Source organism: Cebus imitator, unplaced genomic scaffold (genome assembly GCF_001604975.1).
Source record: "Cebus imitator isolate Cc_AM_T3 unplaced genomic scaffold, Cebus_imitator-1.0 Scaffold229, whole genome shotgun sequence".
NCBI lineage: Eukaryota > Metazoa > Chordata > Mammalia > Primates > Cebidae > Cebus > Cebus imitator.
Genome location: NW_016107544.1, coordinates 1,857,928 through 1,876,844, shown reverse-complemented (window position 1 = coordinate 1,876,844; position 18,917 = coordinate 1,857,928). Strand labels below are relative to the sequence as shown.

Genomic DNA, 18,917 nt, shown 5'->3' with positions numbered 1-18,917 from the left:
GAGACTCCATCCCCCCACCCCCCCAAAAAAGAAAAGAAAACACACAAATGCTCCAGCTCTTTCCGGTACCCAAGCCTTCATTACCCACTTCTCTGATGAAGATGTTACAGGAAGTTAAGATAACAAATTGATTTCTAAACATTGTGGGAGTTCTATGTAACTTCGCCAGCCAAAGGTCTTCCTTGTGCCTGGGCTAAAATCTGATGGCACTTGGTACTCACTCTGGGCTCATCCTCCAGGTGGGGAGAATGGAGCCAAGGGTGGACCCCACTGGAGGTTCACTGGGAAAAAGAGGGAACAAAATCCAGATTCTGGCCCTTCCGGTCCCAACTCCCACCAGATGTGACAGTGTCAGTGTTTGGCAAGCTGTGTCATTTTCCTCCAACCACCAATCTGTCCTTCCTTCCAGCTCCACCCTCCCATTCATGCGGCGTCACCTGCGCTCCAGCCCGAGCCCTGTCATCCTGAGGCAGCTGGAAGAGGAAGCCAAGGCCCGAGAGGCGGCCAACACCGTGGACATCACGCAGGTCATGAGCAAGCTGGACAGGAGGAGCCAAATTCAGAAAGAGCAGCTGCCTCCTAAATAAATTTGTACTTCCTGGGGGTGGGGGCATGCACTTTGGGAGAGGCAGACAAAGAAGGGTAGGATCAGAGTCTAGAAGGTTCCATTCCCCATTTGTGGAGGTCATCAGGTTCATCCCATACACCTCTAACTTCTTTCATGGGGGACTTCCTAAGACCATAGCAACCAGAGCTTGTTCTCCCAAGCCCACTCATCAGGGACAGCGTCGGCGAAGGTGGTGGGTGGGAGGGTATCGCCTACTCAGTTGCTGTGTGGCTGCCTATTGTACCTTAGGGCATTCTTTGGGGAACTAGGAACTCTCAGTGAGAGCCACAGTGAAAAAGCTCTTTCAGTGAGAGCCGTAGGGAAAAGTGTGAGAGAGAGCTTTGTGTACCACTATTTGCTTCGGGAAATTAAAGAGAAGGCCTCTCCCCACCCCCAAGGCATAGTGTTTTTCAGGGATATTTGTTTAAAGTAGCTTTATGAAGCTTCTCCTCCTACCTCTCTAATTTAGACTATTGTTTCCAAATCAGTCTGAGATCCTGCCAAGGGACTGGTTGCAGGAAAGTACTTTCTCTGATCTGCCCTGCTATTCCAGCCTGGAAAGGCCCTGCTAAGACATTTCTCCTGCTGAGTTTGTTCTTAGTCGTAATTACTGGAGGGTTGTTGGGCTCTCTTCTTTCCATCTCCCCATCCCCTTGTCCATGCTGGGGAAACAAGTGGCTTGCGGGAATGAAGGACTCGAATGGCCTTCTGAGGAGCATGTTTTTGGCTAAAGAACAAAGGCATCGATGTCTTCATTCACGGAAAGAGGATGGTAGATGTCGAGATGAGTGAGGATCAAAGATGATACTCTCTAGGACGTTTTCTAGATGTTGGGGCTTCCCTCTTCCATAGGCATAGACGAGGTCAGCCCTGTGGTCAGGGCTGGGGCAGAGGACAGTTCTAACTGACCTTGGGAGGCTTAGAAGGTCACTCTCAAAGTTAGGCTCACTCTGTACACTTGTGCAAGAATGCAGCAGAGATAGAGCACAGAGGTGAGCAAGAGACCAGCCTGACCAAGCGGGGATACTCCCCGCTTCAGTACATCTGTTAAACACCTGCAATGTGCAAACATTGGTGAATAAAACAGACATGGTTCTCTCTCACGGAGCTTCTAGTCTAGGACTGAGACAAAATAATTAAACCAACGATCAGGTAGCTTTTGCTGTGGAACAACCAACTAGAAAAATAGAGTGGCATACAACACATTTTTATTGTTCATGCACGTGGGGTCGTCTGTGTGGCTCTGGGGATCTTGGCTGGGTTCACTCATCTGTCTGGGGGTGTTGCAGTGGCCTCGGCTGAGATGAACTGGGATGAGTTTTCTCTACTTCATGTACCTCTCATCTCCCAGCGGTCTCACCTAGGCAGAATCCCATGCTGAGGATGGAACTGCAAGGCAGCAGGTAGAAACACACACGGCTTTACACAGCCTCTTCTACTTCATTTTGTTGTCCAAAGCAAGTTGTAAAACCAGTCTAGATTCAAGGGGCAAAGAAATAGACTCTACCTCTTTGTGAGAGAAATTTCCCAGTCTCATCGCAAAAGATGGATGAAATTTCTTTTCTTTTCTTTTTTTCTTTTTGAGACGGAGTAGTTTTGCTCTTGCTGCCCAGGCTGGAGTGCAGTGGTGTGGTCTCAGCTCACTGTAACCTCCACCTCCTGGGTTCAAATGATTCTCCTGCCTCAGCCTCCCTAGCAGCTGGGATTATAGGCATGCACCACAACACCTGGCTAGTTTTTTGTTTGTTTGTTTGTTTGTTTCGTATTTTTAGTAGAGATGGGGTTTCTCCATGTTGGTCAGGCTGGTCTTGAACTCCCAACCTCAGGTGATCCACCCGCTTCCACTTCCAAAAGTGCTGGGATTATAGGTGCGAGCCACTGAGCCCAGCCAAAAGATGGATGAAATTTCAAAGTTTCATCACAAAAGACAGGGAAAGGTGAAGAATGAGGGCCATTGCTGTAATTAACGACAGAAATGCCTGCCCAGTGGATTGAAAGGAGATGAACATGGTACTGAGACAGAGAAGATGGGATGTGTGTAGACTACACCCTGCCAAGTGGTGACAGAGAAGCAGGGAATGAGAAAGAGTCGCTCATAAGAGCATGTGGGTCAGGCAGGGGGAGAACGTTTTGGGGAGAGGGGGCTGTGTGGGCAAAGGCTCAGAGCTGGGAAGTGGCTCCGAGTGAACCGAAAGGCCAGGGGAGGGAGTGAAGCCTGCTGGGTGAGGGGGAAACAGTGCAAGATGAGTTTAGAGAGCAGGCAGGGGCTAGGTCGTTGGTAACCGCTGAGGCTGTTGTAAGGAATCTGTGGTCACTGGTTTCATGTTAGCAAAATGATTCCAGCCTGGAAGAGGAGCATTTACGCTTTCCATTTGCACTAGTTGCAGAACAGTTTCCACTCTGAAAGCACACTGAGGGATATGCTTTGCTCATCTCTCTTCTGGAGAATCTTGGAGTCTTTTAACTCTGGAAGGTACCCCAAGCAGAATTGTAAACGGGGTGATATGACCAGAAGGACCGTATTTATCTCATTCATTACTTGGAGCCTGATTCCTAACACCCAGCCAGTTCTGCACCAACATGAATGACATGAGTGGAAGAATGAATGAATGAATGAATGAATGAATGAAAAGAGCCCTGGATTTGGAGAGAGCCTCCTGGCTCCTGGTCCTGGCCCTAGCACTAGTCATGTAGCCTTGAGGAACAAGTCCCTTACCCTCTCTGCTTCCTTATTTGTGAAATCAGGGATTGGGGCTAGCTCTAAACTTCTCAAAACAGACTTTGTGAATTCCAGCTGGGAACCCAGGCTGGGGCATCCATTTTACTTGAAGATTTGGAGTGGGAGAAAAATTAGGTAATTTCTAAAAATTTCACATTAAAATAATCGTGAATATATTATGAAATAGAATGCAAAATGTACATGAATTTTTAAAGACACAATTTGAGACATCAAAGGCATCTTGCGCTTGAATATGGCAGGCTCAGGCTCTGCCCTCCAAGTTCTGGGGGAACGTGTTTTCAGGCTCTCCTGCTGTGTGGCCTACTTTTATGGGAATGTTTGAGAAGCATGAAGCCAGAGAATACTTGCTGTCCCTTTTAGTTACTTCGTATGAGCTGAGATGACGTATCCAGCAGCATGGTGGTGAGTGTGATGGTGAGGGTATCACATACATCATGGCTTCTACAGGGCACAGACTGTGTCTTGTTCATCTTCGGCTCAAGTGTCCCCTGTCTCACTCGCCACAGGTTTGTGCTTGAGTTGTCTCTCATTCTCCCACAGGCTACTCTGTGCTCTGTGTCAGCTCATACGGGGCCTCCTTGTGTATTCATGGAAGCCTGCTCAAGCTGAGGCACACAAGATCCCGCAATCTAATGAGAGACACAGCATGTAAACACAGCAGATGATCATTCTTTATTGAATGAATGAGGACATGAGCATCTCAACACTATCTGTCTAGAGGAAGGAATATGATAAATGGCTTCCTGGCTAAATGGCAGCATTTATGTTTCATAGGTGTATTTTATTTATTTATTTTGTTGGAGACAGGGTCTCACTCTGTTGCCCAGGCTGCAGTGCGGAGGTGCAATCATGGCTCACTGCAGCCTTGCCCTCCCAGGCTCTAGCAAATCTCTCATCTCAGCTTCCCCGGCAGCTGGGACTACAGGTGTGTGCCACCAGGCCTGGCTAGTTTTTCTGTATTTTTTATAAAAATAGGGTTTCACCATGTTGACCAGGCTGGTCTTGATTTCCTGGGCTCAAGTGATCCGCCCACCTCAGCCTCCCAAAGTGCTGGGATTACAGGCATGAGCCACTGCACCTGCCCCATAGATATATTTTAAATACCTGTTTTGTGTAAGAATCTGTGGTTAGTGCTATGGTGGATACAAAAATGGACAAAATGGTCTCTGGCCTCAAGGCACTGACAAGGTGCATGGATGCAAACAGCTGTAAGAGGAAGCAGGATGCAGTGAGACTGGATGATGATCCAGGATAATGATCCTTGATTGAGACCACACTGGAGGACCCCAGAGATGGGAGAGAATTGTTTGGCGGGGGAATCATGATGAGGGTTTTGGAGGAGGCGTGCTTGAGGTGGGTCTTGAAGGAGAGTAGGTATCATCAGATAGAGATGTTGGGGAGTGGATGCTGCAAGGTGTGTGGGCAGAGCCGAGGCAGGGCAACTGCTGGCCTCTAGGGAGCTTGTGGGGTCAGGAGAAGGTGAGAAGGTGCTCCCTTCAAGTAGGTGCCCTTATAACACCTGGCTGGATTTCAGGTGGGATGGCGCCACTGCATTCCAGCCCCTTGGCCAGGTGCCCCTGAGCAGCACACAGCTCTCGTAACCATTTGGTGGCCCTGAGCACAGGGTCCAGGAAGCAAAGCTGGGAGGGTAGTGGCTTGAAGATGTACCAAGGAACGTGGACTCTTCTGTAGTCTCATAGATGCCACTCCCCACCTACCCCTGGCTGGTTTAGATGCCCCTTCTCTGGCTCTCCTTCCATTCTGCTCCTACCTCTGTCTATGAATGCTGCACTGTATTGAAACAGTTGTTTCTGTGTCTTTTTCTCTCACTGAGCTGGAAAACTCCTTAAAAAGGAGAGACCGTGTCTTGTGGGGTTTTGTGTCCTCAGGGTTAGACACAGCATGGGCTTGCAGTTGGTAGCCTGGATGTTTGAAGAGCTTCAGCACGCTGAATGATCAGGAGCTGAGGAGTGAAGACGGATTAAGAAGTGGTTGCTCTGGTCTCCGTGTATATTAAGGGAGTGGTGGTGGTTTCAGAGGGAAGAGGAGAGATGCTGGAAGCAGGTGGATAGGACCCGATTGAAATGGGGTGATGCAGGAGAAGAAATTAAATAAGACCCAGAGATTTTGATCCTCCTAAGATAAAGGTGATGTTAAGAAAGTTATCGATTATGAAAGAGACCTGGATTTTGTGTTAGTAGTTGGGGAGGCATCATGGAGGTTTGGAGTCCCAGATGAAAATGTATACACCATTCATGTAATAAACATTTACAGAGATCTTTTTCTTTTCTTTTTTTTTTTTTTGAGATGGAGTCTTGCTTTGTCATCCAGGCTGGAATGCAGTGGTGCCATCCCGGCTCACTACAGCCTCAGCCTCCCAAGTTTAAGTGATTCTCCTGCCTCAGCCTCCCCAGTAGCTGGGATTACAGGCATCCACCACCACGCCCAGCTAATTTTTGTATTTTCAGTAGAGACGAGGTTTCACCATGTTGACCAAGCTGGTCTCAAACACCTGACTTCAAGTGATCCACCCACCTTGGTCTCTCAAAGTGCTGGAATTACAGGCATGAGCCACTGTGCCCAGCCACAGAGAACTTATGTACCAGACACTGGGAGCCTGCAAAGCCCCTCAAGGAGTTCCGGGCTAGGAAAGAGACAGACACACTGTACAACTCATTGACACAGAGGGTATCAGGACTCTCATTGTGGAGCAAACAGAACAGAGGAGAAGGTCAAGGAGGAAGTGAATGATCCTATCTGGAGGCATCAGGGAAACTGGACCTCAAAGATTGTGTAGAATTTTCCATGTGGAAGGCAGAGAGCTGTGGTTAATAATTATAGTTCTCCCTTCTTGCACAAGGGATTTGAGGCAGCTCATAATACTGTAATACCGTATGATAGAATGTCTAAAATGATAGATTGCAAACCAATTTTAAAACGTAGTTTGTACACAGTGAACCTTGGATGACTGGGTTATCACAACTGAATGTTATATATATTTTTTAGCATTAAATTTTGCTCTGAAATTTCTGACAACTACCAAGCAAACAGAGAGATTGGTTTAGAATTTTACTGTGCCATGAAATCAAGCATTCAAATCTTTATTCACCTGGACCTCCCCCTACTCCTAGGTCCCAATACAAAGTAGAAAATGTGCTTCTGGAAAGAGATATTTCTCATCCATTCCTCTTCTAGGTGTAAGGAATATAGAACTGAGTAAGACCGTCAAGTCTTATTTCATCGAGTTTGTGTTTTAGCTGGGGGTGTGGGGATAGGCAGTAGATAGAAATAAGTGTTCTGATGGAAAGGAAAGTGGGTTTGAGTAGTTTTGAATTAAGGAAGGGGAGTAATTTTAGTTAGGTTCATTGACCCAGAAGTGACTGTTGAAGATGTGATAGTGGGTAGAACCCAAGGGCCAGAGAGTGGATGGGGAGAGAAAAGAAGGCTAAAGTGGAAGCATGGACGAGGCCACATTTTAAAGGTGTAAGAAGAGAGAGAAGAGTTAAGAATGGAGCAGGAGAGCTGTTAGGAGGCATCCCTGAGAAGATGAACAGGGAATGTGTGTGGGTGGCCAGCAGTGATGAGCAGAGACAGTTAGTGCCCCCTGGATAGTCCCTGGGCGCCTTTCCACTTCCGTCACCCTGCAGCTAGCTGGGGCCACATGTCTAGTTGTGGCCAATAGACATGGGCTCTGCTGAGGTGGGTCAGAGCCTGACCCCACCTCCATCTCATCCCCTGCTGTGGACCTGGGCGTCTACATCGTCTTCCACACAGCACCGCCGCCACATGCAGGAATCCCTCCTGGCCCACATAGGACTTCATGTGAACAAAAAGCAGACCTTCATTATAAGAAGTCAGGGAGAGTTTGGAGTTACTGTAGCATAGCCCATCCTGTCCTGCCGAATCAAGAAGTCGAGCAGGTTGAGGACTGGCAGAGACCACTGGATTTAGCAGTTAGGAAATCACCGGGGATTTTTTGAGTGGGCGATTTCAGCAGAATAGTGAGGGGAGAAGTCACTTTTATGGGAATAAGGGAGAAGGTGTTGGAAGTGAGGAGAGTGGGCTGTGTGTAGATGACCATTTCCAGAAGTTTGGGAGGAAGGTGAATGTGGTGGTAACTTAGATGATGGAGGATTGAGAGGAGGCATTTTCCAAGGACAGCGTGTGGTAGGGGTGCTTGCCAAGTGAGGGGATGATCCTGGGGAGTTCAAATAAAGAATAACTGATAAGAGAAAGCCTTGGAAAAAAAATGGAGGGGATCAGACCAAAGTCCAGATTGGTCTTAGAGAAGAATAGTTCACTCTCTGATGTTGCAACTCAAAGAGATTTGGAAGTGGAAGGGAAGGAAGCTGAAGGCTAAGTTAAGGTAAGATCAATTTTCATGATTAAGGAGCATTTGAGGCATTTGCTGAGAGCATTGCGGAAGCAAGGCCGTGTGGCTGCAGGAGAAGTTTTCGACAGTTACTGCAAGGCAGTGATGATGGATATTGAACCAAACAGTCGAGTAGAAGGTTGTCAAGCTGCAAGAGGGAAGAAGAATCTCATCTCTTTATCTGGAATTTGCTATATGTCTGAAGGTGGCACAGAGAGACGTACATTGCATGATACTCCTTGGTCAGCCAAGCAGCCGTTCAGGAAACCTTTGGAATTCTCAGCAACGTTGTCAATGGGAAATGCTGTGGGATGGCCACAGGAAGGAGGGAGGGGCTGTCTTCCAGCAATCATTGGCTACTTTCGATGCAGAACTTTAAGAAACCCGCTCCCTATCAGCTTCCGGTCAGACCAGCACTTGTAAAGGGTTGATCCTTAAACATCACTGAATGAACACATCTCTGTCTCGCAGTTCCAAGAATTTTAATTCTCGAAGCTAGATGGTATCAGTTTTGTTCTGAAGCCAGGCTTGAATGCTATACGGAGGAATGTAGACTTTGGGGTTAGGCAGACATAGTTTTGATATTTTAGCTGGGTGACTTTGACCTTCAACCTCTCTGAAGTTATAATTTCTCTTAGAAGGGTCTTGATAGTAAAGAATGTCTGGTTTGGGGTGGACGCTCAGAAATAATACTCTCTTTCTCCTCCCTCTCCCTTTATTTTCCCCTCTTCTCTCATTCTCTCTTTCTTGCTCACTCTCTTGCTTCTTGTAATCTGCCAGGGCTGGGATCCAGAGTTCTAGCTTCTGTGAATACAGGGGTCAGGCTTTGGTACCAGTTTTCCTCTATCTGTTACAACCACTCAACATTCAACAGAGACATTCAGCACCTATTACATGCCCAGCATCCTGCTAGGTGCTGGGGATCACCACTGAGCAAGAGAGACCCTTAAGGCATTTGCTGTTTAACGGGAAAGACAACCCAAATGGTGTGACATTACAGGAAAGCCACATAATGTTTTTGGAGGGGTTGGCAAGGACTCCTAGCCTGATGAGGGTAGTAGAGGTTTGGGGAGATCAGCAGAGGGGTCATGGGCAGGACAGTTCATTGGTGATCAGGACTAGTGCCAACTGGGACCATCCATTCTGGAAAGCTCTATGCAGCTCCTAGGGACTCAGGGATGTATGCATTTGTGTGGCTTCACCATGATCTCAACTCCAGGTAGCAGCTCTTTTCCACTCTCACACCTGCTTCTCCCCAACTTAAGTGTATGCCAGTGCTCTGCTCCCACCTTGGAGTCCACCAGGAAATTCTCATGTTTGGTAGCAAAGGGATTGCAGATTCTGAGGGCTTGCAAGAGCATCTGTGGCTGTCGCTTTTGTTCCAGTAGGTGGCAGCTTCTCCTGCTAACTTTTAAACTGTGTCCTACAAGAGCCATTGAAACCCCAAACAGCATAAAAAATAAACATTTATTTGGACAATATTAATATAGTTAAATCATTATGATAATCTCTGTTATGCCATGTCCTTACACATCTTTTAATTCCTTATATTTTAAACAACTTAACAACCTTTCTATCCATGGGGTGTATAGCTTGTGCTAGGATATATATTATTCTGTAATGTACAAGAATTTCCTTTATAGAATTCCATTTTCCAACTTGACTTTTAGAGAAAAAACTGCTTTCATTAGGAATATTAAGTAAAAATACAAGGGCCAGGGACAAAGTATGAGTAAAGAGCTAGGACTATGCCCGGCCTATTATAAACACTCAATGAACACTAGCTGCTATCATCATCATCACCACCATCATCATTGTCGCCACTTCATCACTGTCACTATCCCCTTATCACCATCACCATCATTACCACTGTAACCATCACTATCGCCGTCATTACCATCGCCACCATTACCACCATCACCATCACCATCATTCCATCCTTACCATCATCACCATCACCACCATTACCACCATCACCATCACTATCACCATCATCCCATCCTCACCATCATCATCATCACCACCATTACCACCATCGCCATCACCATCATCATCACCATCATACCATCCTCACCATCATCATCACCATCACCACCATTACCACCATCACCATCACTAACACCATCATCCCATCCTCACCATCATCATCATCACCACCATTACCACCATTGCCATCACCATCATCATCACCATCATACCATCCTCACCATCATCATCACCATCACCACCATCACCACCATCACCACCACCACCATCACCATCATCATCACCATCATCCCATCCTTACCATCATCACCATCACCACCATTACCACCATCGCCATCACCATCATCATCACCATCATACCATCCTCACCATCACCATCACCACCATCACCACCATCACCATCACCATCATCCCATCCTCACCATCATGATCATCACCACCATTACCACCATCGCCATCACCATCATCATTACCATCATAGCATCCTCACCATCATCATCATTATCATCACCATCATCATCATAATCATCACCATCAACACCACCATCACTACCATAATCACCATCACCATCATCATCATATCATCACCGCCATCCTCATCATCACCATCAACATTAATACACCACCATCATCACCATCACCTAGTAGCTTCAGTCTTAGAGTAAGCTTGTGCTTTCTTTCAGCTGTTGGTGTTGTCCAGTAAAGTAACTCATTATTCTTTATTTAAGGTATCTCCTGAGCGATATTTAAAACATTGTCTCTCAAACCATCTATCTTCTCTGTTCTTTGAGAATTTTGCAGTGTGGTCCTCCAGCTCTCCAGGGAACATTAGGATATATTTGAGGGGAGGAGAGTGAGAAGTTGATGTCATGTCCTCTGTCTGCCGCTTCTAGGAGAGGACTGACCAGCAACAGTGTAGTGACCGGTAGTCACTGAGTGTAGTCCTGCTAGTCCTGTAATCCTGAGTGTCATGACTGAAGTAAGGGTCATTTCTGACTGAGAAGGTCTTGTGCTAGACTGTGTCAAATGGGATGACCAGTAGGGGTTCATCCCATGGATGAAAAGGGGCAGACTTTTCCCTATGGGGCTAACGTTGCACATTTGCTTGGGGGCGATGGGGAAGGGGAGAGTGGGAAGGCACTGAAAGAGGGGACTTTGCACACTGCATGCTGCACGTGAATGTGGCCATCTGCTCACCTTCCTGCTCCCATGAAGTGGAAGTTCAGGTGGCTCCAAGGTCTCCTTGAAATTCTCAACACTTTCTGAGGACAGAAATTGAATTGTATCTCTCTGCACTATCTGCTTTGCCATTCATTAAAATGCCTGTGATTGTGTTCCCATGTTAACGCACCTCTTCCATTTCATGCTCCTTTACCCCCTTCTCTTGGTTCCCTTGCATAATAAAAAAAAGCAGCACGAAACAAAAGAATGCCAAACTCCCCTTCACTGTGTCTCTGGTGTGTTACATTTCTTTGCCATGTGTCATGCATGCCACTGCTTCCTACCTCACACCAATGGTAGGTGGGGCATGGGCTGGAAGGGCTGGGTCTCCAAGTAGAGCCCCAGGCCTCCATGGAGGGACCAAGGTGGGGAATTGTGGTTCCCTGGTGGGAGCGGCTGGAAAAGACATCCCGCTTAGATTGTCCAGGACCAATAAGGCTAATGGTCATTTGCCCAGAAGAAAGGACCATCTCAGGCCAGGTAAGTGGCCATCCTCCTCACCTGTCTGTCATTCATTCCAGAAAAGAGAAGGTTCTAGGAGAGGAGTGGAGTCAGAGAAAAGCAGAGAGAGGTAGGAGGGTGGGAAGAAAGCACTTGGATCTGCACCTCCCTGTAGAAGTTTGGGGAGGGCATATGGAGAGGCTGATCCAGTCACTAACTATGATTTTTGTCAAGTTGCGTTGTATCTATAAGCCTCAGTTGTCTTATCTGTATAACGGGATGATAGAAGTTTATCTCAAATTCTGAGGAAGTAGAATGGAAGTTAATCCTTTATCTCTCTTGACAAAGCCAAGTTCTTAGTTTTGGTATTTTTGGATGGCAATATGAATCAATAGGGAAACAAAGGCCCTCTGGGTCTCACAGACCTGGCCTCAGATTCACATTTAGTCACTCCTTCGGTTTTCTATTGTTTCATAACAATGACCACAGCAACAGCCACTTAAATTAGCTGTTTTCTTGGAGACATTTGGCCAATGTCTTGTTTAGGTGTCTGTAACAAAATTCCATAAACTGGGGGGCTTATCAACAACAAACATTTCCCACAGTTCTGAAAGCTGGGATGTTTGTAATGGAGGCCCCAACAAATCTGGGGTCTGGTGGAGTCCCACTTTGTAGTTCACAGATGGAGTCTCTTTGCTGTGTCTTCACATGGTGGAAGGGCTGAGCTAGTGCTCTGGGATCTCTTTCATAAGGGTACTGATCCTCTTCACAAAGGTTCTGCCCTCATGACCTGATCACCTCCCAAAGACCTGACTTCCTAATACCATCACTTGCAAGGGGCAAGGACTTCAACAAATCTTAGACTACAACAGCCGGGTTCTCAGCACAGGGTCTCATGTTCAAGGTGAATGTCAGGCTGAAAGGTTCTCGTCTGGATGCTCCTGAGAAGAATCTGCTTCCAAGCCCATTTGGGTTGCTGGCAGGATTCAGTTCCTTAAGACTCAGGCCTCTGTCTTCTTTCTGGCTGTCAGCTGGGGGCTGCTTTCAGCACCAAGGGGCCACCCGCATTCCCTGACACGTGGCCCCTGCATCTTCAAGGCCGGCCATGGAGACCTTCTCCCCAGCTGAATCCTTGCCAGGCTTCCAATCTCTCTGCCTTCTGCCTCTGGCCTCCAGACTGAGGAGGAAAGGGCTCCTGTGACCAGCTGGAGTTCACCTAGACACTCCCCGTTTTTAAAAGTCAGCTACACGTCGTTACATAGCCTGACTGGGAGTGAGTGCCCCATCACATGTATGGTTCATGTGCACACTCAAGGGCAGGGGTGGGAATCCCGGGGTCATCTCAGAATTCTACATGCCACAGCCGCTGGCTAGTCATGAGAGCTGGGAAAGGGTAATGAACCCCTGTGGGCCTCCATGTTCTGGTCTCTAAAATGGGGTGGTTATCGATAAGCAGAACGCCTAGCAGGTGGTAGACACTTGACACATCTAAGAGCCATCCTCTTCCACCTAACAGCTGTCGCTCAAGCCCCTAATCAAGGCCCAGCTTTCCCTGCTGTATATTCTTTGCAGAATGTGTTCTAAGTAGAGTTGTACCTCCCTATAGAAGGGAAGGGATCAGAAGCTTAGTGCAGAGTCCTTTAAGCTTACAGGGCAGAATAATCTCAGATATCAGCTAGAAATGCTTTACCTGAGTCATACCCCCTGATATTCTACTTCGGTGGGACTGGGGCGGGGCCAGGTTCTGCCTTTGTACCAAGCACCCTGAGTGATTCCGATGTGGCTGATCTGCAGACCACACTGAGACATCCCACCAGTGCTGGGGACTGGGGTGTGGGAGCAGGGCCTGGGAGAACAGACACTCCAGGGAACCCACTTGGATCCCTTGGTCACTGGCAAGTTTTCAGAAACTCAGTTTTGTCCTCCACTCTCTTCCTGAGAAGAAGGAGAAGGAACAGGTGTCCTTCTTTTTCGTCTTCCAAATCTTTTTCGTTTTTCCAAATCTTTTTTCCCCTTATATATTCTTCCACTCACCTTGTCCCATCCCAAGACTCGCTATTAGTCTAGGAAATCCATTGCATTTGTAAAGAACAGGAAAGATTGTGCCGACTCTGAGTCACCCAGTAGGGTTTCAAAGCCTGAACCCCACCTCCCGTTCACAGTGGGGTGTCTCTGGAGGAGTGGCTGGACTTCTCAAAGCATTAATGTCCTCATCTGTAAAATGGGGATACTAACAATTGCCTCACCGGGTAGCTCTGTGGAGTACAGAATAATCCACTATAGTGATTGCAAATGCAATAATTCATGATTATTGAGTAAAGTGCTCAGCCCAGGGCCTCACATTTGCTGTGTTCTCACTGTGAATTAACGTGATTGTTATTACTATAATAACCCCATGGTCCTGGGCTTATTTTTTGATTAAGTCTTGCACTGTCACCCAGGCTGGAGTGCAGTGGCGTGATCTCAGCTCATTGCAACCTATGCCTCCCAGGTTCAAGTGATTCTCCTGCTTCAGCCTCCTGAGTAGCTGGGATTGCAGTCACCTGTCACCATAGCCAGCTAATTTTTTTTTTTTTTTTTTTTTTAGTAGAGACAGGGTTTCTCCATGTTGGCCAGGTTGGCCTCTGTTCTGCTGGCCAATGGAATTCTGGGCAATGAGGCAGAATCATGGGCTCTGAGCTGCTGTTTGGGAACAGAATCTTGTCAGGGAGCTGATGGGAGGGAATAAGACGCGTCCTCCATGCCTGGCCGCGCCCTCGGTGGCCCCCTGGACTTTTTCCCCCCAACGCTGTTCTAGGGTGTGCCTGCCTTTCCCCATTCAGGCTGGGACCTGCCCGTGCAGATGATGATAGCCAGGCAGCCTTCTGCAGGAGCTGCCTGCTCAGGCACCAGGCTGCCTCCTTCAGCCCCAGGGCAGTGCCCGGACCCTGGAGTCACGCAGCTCTCACTGAGCAGGGCAACTATGTGGCTGTGCTGTGTGTTAGGCCATTTTTGCACTGACTGTTCCGGAGCCTCTCACCTCCTTGTCGCAGGACCGGTGCATCCCCAGATTGTTCATGCTGGACTTTTTTTTTTTTGAGATGAAGTCTTACTCTGCTGCCCAGGCTGGAGTATGGTGGCGCAATCTCAGCTCACTGCAACCTCTGCTTTCTGGGTTCAAGTGATTTTCCTACTTCAGCCTCCCGAGTAGCTGGGACTACAGGCACGCACCACCATGCCCCGCTACTTTTTGTATTTTTAATAGAGATGGGGTTTCACCATATTGGCCAGGCTGGTCTCAAACTCCTAACCTTGTGATCCACCCGTATCAGCCTACCAAAGTTCTGGGATTACAGGATTACAGGCGTGAGCCACCGTGCCTGGCCCTTTTTTTTTTTTTTTGACTGAGTCTTGCTCTGTCACCCAGGCTGGAGTGCAGTGGCACGATCTCAGCTCACTGCAACCTCTGCTTTCTGGGTTCAAGTGATTTTCCTACTTCAGCCTCCCGAGTAGCTGGGACTACAGGCACGCACCACCATGCCCCGCTACTTTTTGTATTTTTAATAGAGATGGGGTTTCTCCATGTTGGTCAGGCTGGTCTCAAACTCCTGACCTCAGGTGAGCCACCTGCCTCGGCCTCCCAAAGTGCTGGGATTACAGCTCTGAGCCACTGTGCCCAGCTTCATGCCAGGCCTTAATGCAGCTTGGGCCACAGCAGGCCTTTAGGAGGGAACCCAGAAAACCCCGACAGTAGGCCAGTGTGTTCTGCCTCGGGAAGGGGGGTGACAACAGACGGTCACTGAAAATTCCGATTTTAATTTCATTTTGTCAGCTTTCAGGCTCCTTTGGGCTGGAAATGCCAGATTTGCCCCTCCTGCCCTATGCTATAGGGGCTGGGGTCATGGTGGCCCAGGAAGGCTGAGATACTTCCTCTTCCTCCACAGAACACCTCCTTGCCATGCATTGCTGTTAACTTCTCCCCGGCCTGGCCTGGTTCCACATTCAACTTTTCTTCCTGGCCACCCAGGCTCTGCTGGAGGGGAGGTTTGGGAGGGTGCTGCGGCTAGACCATCGCAAAAGGGTCGTCACTGTGGACGCTGGGCAGGGCAGCTCTAGGAGTGTCCTCAGGCCTGGAGCGATCAGGAAGGCACCAACTGGGACTTCTTCTGTCACCTCCACTTATCTGCTAAAAGTGTTTTAAATGCCTCTGGACCTGGGGTTGGGGACAGAGGATGGAGAAGGCAGGGCATGGGCTGTGGCAGGTACTCTGCCTTGATCATCTGGGGACTGGAGTTGAGGGGTGACTGGGAATGCAGTCTGGCCACACTCCAGCATCCTTGGCCTGGAGGAAGGTCAGTTCATGTCCAGGGATGCAACTGCTTAGCCCCCGGGACTGTGACCAGGGCTGGGTGGCAGGCAGGTCCCCTGTCAGGAGGCCTCTGTGAAGCTGTGCCATTGTCATAGGTAGCCTTGGACACCGTTCCCAGCTCCCCAGGAGGCAGCCATACCAGGCCCGCACTCTTGTTGCTAGAAGGGGACTAAGTGAGCAAAGGACAGCCCAGGGACCCTGCAACTCACCACTGAGGTCTCTCCTTTCCTTCTCTACAGCCGGGCCAGCACATGGCTCCCAGCCCCCATCTGACCGTGTACACCGGGACCTGCATGCCCCCGTCTCCTTCTAGCCCCTTCTCCTCCTCCTGCCGCTCCCCCAGGAAGCCTTTCGCCTCGCCCAGCCGCTTCATCCGGCGACCCAGCAGCACCATCTGCCCCTCACCCATCAGAGTGGCCTTGGAGAGCTCCTCGGGCTTGGAGCAGAAGGGAGAGTGCAGCGGGTCCACGGCCCTCTGTGGGTCGTCTGTCACAGAGAGCAGTGAGGCTTCCCTCGACACCTCCTGGCCTCGCAGCCGGCCCAGGGCCCCTCCTAAGGCCCGCATGGCTCTGTCTTTTAGCAGATTTCTGAGACGAGGCTGTCTGGCCTCACCCGTCTTTGCCAGGCTCTCACCCAAGTGCCCGGCTGTGTCCCACGGGAGGGTGCAGCCTTTGGGGGACGTGGGCCAGCAGCTGCCACGACTGAAATCCAAGAGAGTACCAAAGTAAGAACCAGAAGGGGACGTGCCATATGCGTGGGTGGCTGTGAGTGTGTGGGGCTCTGCATGTGAACGTGCATGCTTTGGGCTGGGGACTGGGGTAGGGGAGCAGGGCCCTGGAGAGCAGATACCCCAGGCAGCCCACTCGGATTCCTTGGCCACTGGGAGGTCTTCAGAAACTCAGTCTTGTCCTCCACTCTCTTCCTGAGAAGGAGGAGAGGGAACAGGTGTCCTTCTTTTTCATCTTCCAAATCTCTTCCACTTTTCCAAATCTTTTTTCCCCTTGTGTGTTCTCCCACTGACCTTGTCCTATGCCAAGACCCTTATTAGTCTAAGAAATCCACTGCATTTATAAAGAGCAGAAAAGATTGGTGGCAGCAGCGAGACCTGCAGGTGGTGGGCTGCCCTGGGCATGGTTCCGGGTACTCCACCCCCTCCCTCACCATAAATGCCCTTGCCTCCCTTCACCCTACCCTTAAGAAAACCTCCCCACCCTCCTCTGCATCCCCTCGGCACAGTCTCTTAGGGTGACTTTCGGGGAGCCTTGATTTGGCAGCCATTTCTGTGAAAATGAAAGTGCCTAGCCTTTGCCTGAAGGGTGGTCCCTCTAAACTTCATTTTGGGTAGTCCTGCAAGTGTGATCTCTGAGAACCCCAAGTTCCCAGAGACAGCCGTGCAGAACTAAGGCTCTGAGGAGTACTTTATAATGCCTGGATCAGAGCAGAAAGAAAACTTGCAAGTGATGCCACACAGAGAATCAGCTCCTGCTCTTAATGAGTTTTGGGGGAGACAGTCAGGGACCCCCCTGCACCAATCAACATGCTCCTGTGTTTGGCCCTGCGTGGGCTTGGAGAAGAATGTGCCATGCAGACATCTTAGGTTGCCATGGGTACCCGAGGAACGTGGACTCTGCTGTGCGTTGTGCATGGGGACAGCCAGGCCGGGGTTGTTATCCCTCCTGCCTGTATTACTCAGGGGGAGAGGGAGGAGCAGGTGACTCTGGTTGCCTTAGGGGAGGGGTCAGGATCCAGTGTGAGTGTGTCTATTGATTTTTCCCAGCTGGCCCTGCAGAGGGAATATTCCAGCTTTGGAGCGGCTGCTTTGCCTCATACATGGGCTTGGGACTTAAAAGGCTCTCTTCTCAAGGGCCACTACTTCCTCAAAAGGTGTTTTGTTTTGTTTTCTTATTTTTATTTATTTATTTTTTTTGAGACAAGAGTCTCACTCTCTCGCCCAGGTTGAAGTACAGTGGCATGATCTCGGCTCACTGCAACCTCTGCCTCCCGGGTCCAAATGATTCTGGTGCCTCAGCCCCTCGAGTAGCTGGGATTACAGGCACATGCCACCATGCCCAGCTAATTTTTTGTATTTTTAATAGAGACAGCGTTTCACTGTGTTAGCCAGGATGGTCTCAATCTCTTAGAGTTTTGCTGTCACCCAGGCTGGAGTGCAGTGATGCAATCTTGGCTGGCTGCAGCCTTCACCTCCTGGGTTCCAGTGATTCTCTTGCTTCAGCCTCCCAGGTAGTTGGCCAGGCTGGTCTTAAACCCCTGACCTCAAGTGGTTCACTCACCTTGGCCTATTAAAGTGCTAGGCTTACAAGTGTGAGCCACTGCACCCAGCCCGAAGAAGGCAGTTTAAAGGAGTTGATGAATAAGTCCTGGTATGCCCTAAAGGGACCTCTTGAATCCATCAAAACCATAAAAATCCAAGCTCCTCAAAAATGAAAATAAAGCACCTGTAGAATTATCTTCCATTCGAAAGGAAAATATGAATCCCCAATAAAAAGATTCCACTGAGCCAATCACAGCACACACAGCCTTTGAAGTCAAATGCTCTACCCCTGCGCTATCCCTGTCCCCACCACAGTCTTTGGCAAATGAACTTGATGTGTTCATCTTCAGGGATTTCAGGATAATTTGGGGAGGTGCTGTCCCGCCTGCCCCTACATGACTGGCTTTCCTCTTGTACATGAAGCTTTTTCCAGATCAAAATGGATGTGCCCACGGGGAGTGGGACCTGCTTGATGGACTCAGAGGATGCTGGGACAGGAGAGTCGGGTGACCGGGCCACAGAAAAGGAGGTCATCTGCCCTTGGGAGAGCCTGGCTGAGGGAAAGGCAGGCTGAATTGGGGGCTCTGGACCAGGAGGATGTTCTGGCAGATGCCATGGAATGGACCACAGAACACACTTGCTCGAGAACCAAAGTGCATTTGGGTGACATTGGAGGGTTAGGGAGACAAGATGGGTGGACTGTGGCAAAGAATGCTCTGGCTGGTTACCAGGAGCCAACTCTTTCTCCTCCTCCTGATCCTCCCTCCCTTGGGCCGAAGAAAAGCATGTGGACCAGAAGACTTTCCCTGCTGCCTTAAAACCAATAAAAGGTTAACTTTAAATTTCTTGGAATGTTAGTGTGTGTCTGATTTTGTTAATTATTTATGAGCTATTATTTATGAGTTAAACTCACGTCTTCTTCAATCTTCT

General features: G+C 48.9%; 1 protein-coding gene across 2 annotated transcripts in view; it reads left to right on the top strand.

Moving 5' to 3' along the window:
- RGS9 (regulator of G protein signaling 9) overlaps positions 1–18,839 on the top strand; it is a 95,717-nt gene extending 76,878 nt beyond the window's left edge. For both annotated transcript variants that reach the window (XM_017497333.1, XM_017497332.1), the window contains exons 17-19: positions 410–527; positions 15,955–16,439; positions 18,411–18,839. In XM_017497333.1, coding sequence (XP_017352822.1) covers positions 410–527; positions 15,955–16,439; positions 18,411–18,561 — 754 coding nt within the window. In that variant the 3' untranslated portion in view covers positions 18,562–18,839. The remainder of the gene's footprint in view (positions 1–409; positions 528–15,954; positions 16,440–18,410) is intronic.
- Positions 18,840–18,917: the final 78 nt, after the last annotated feature.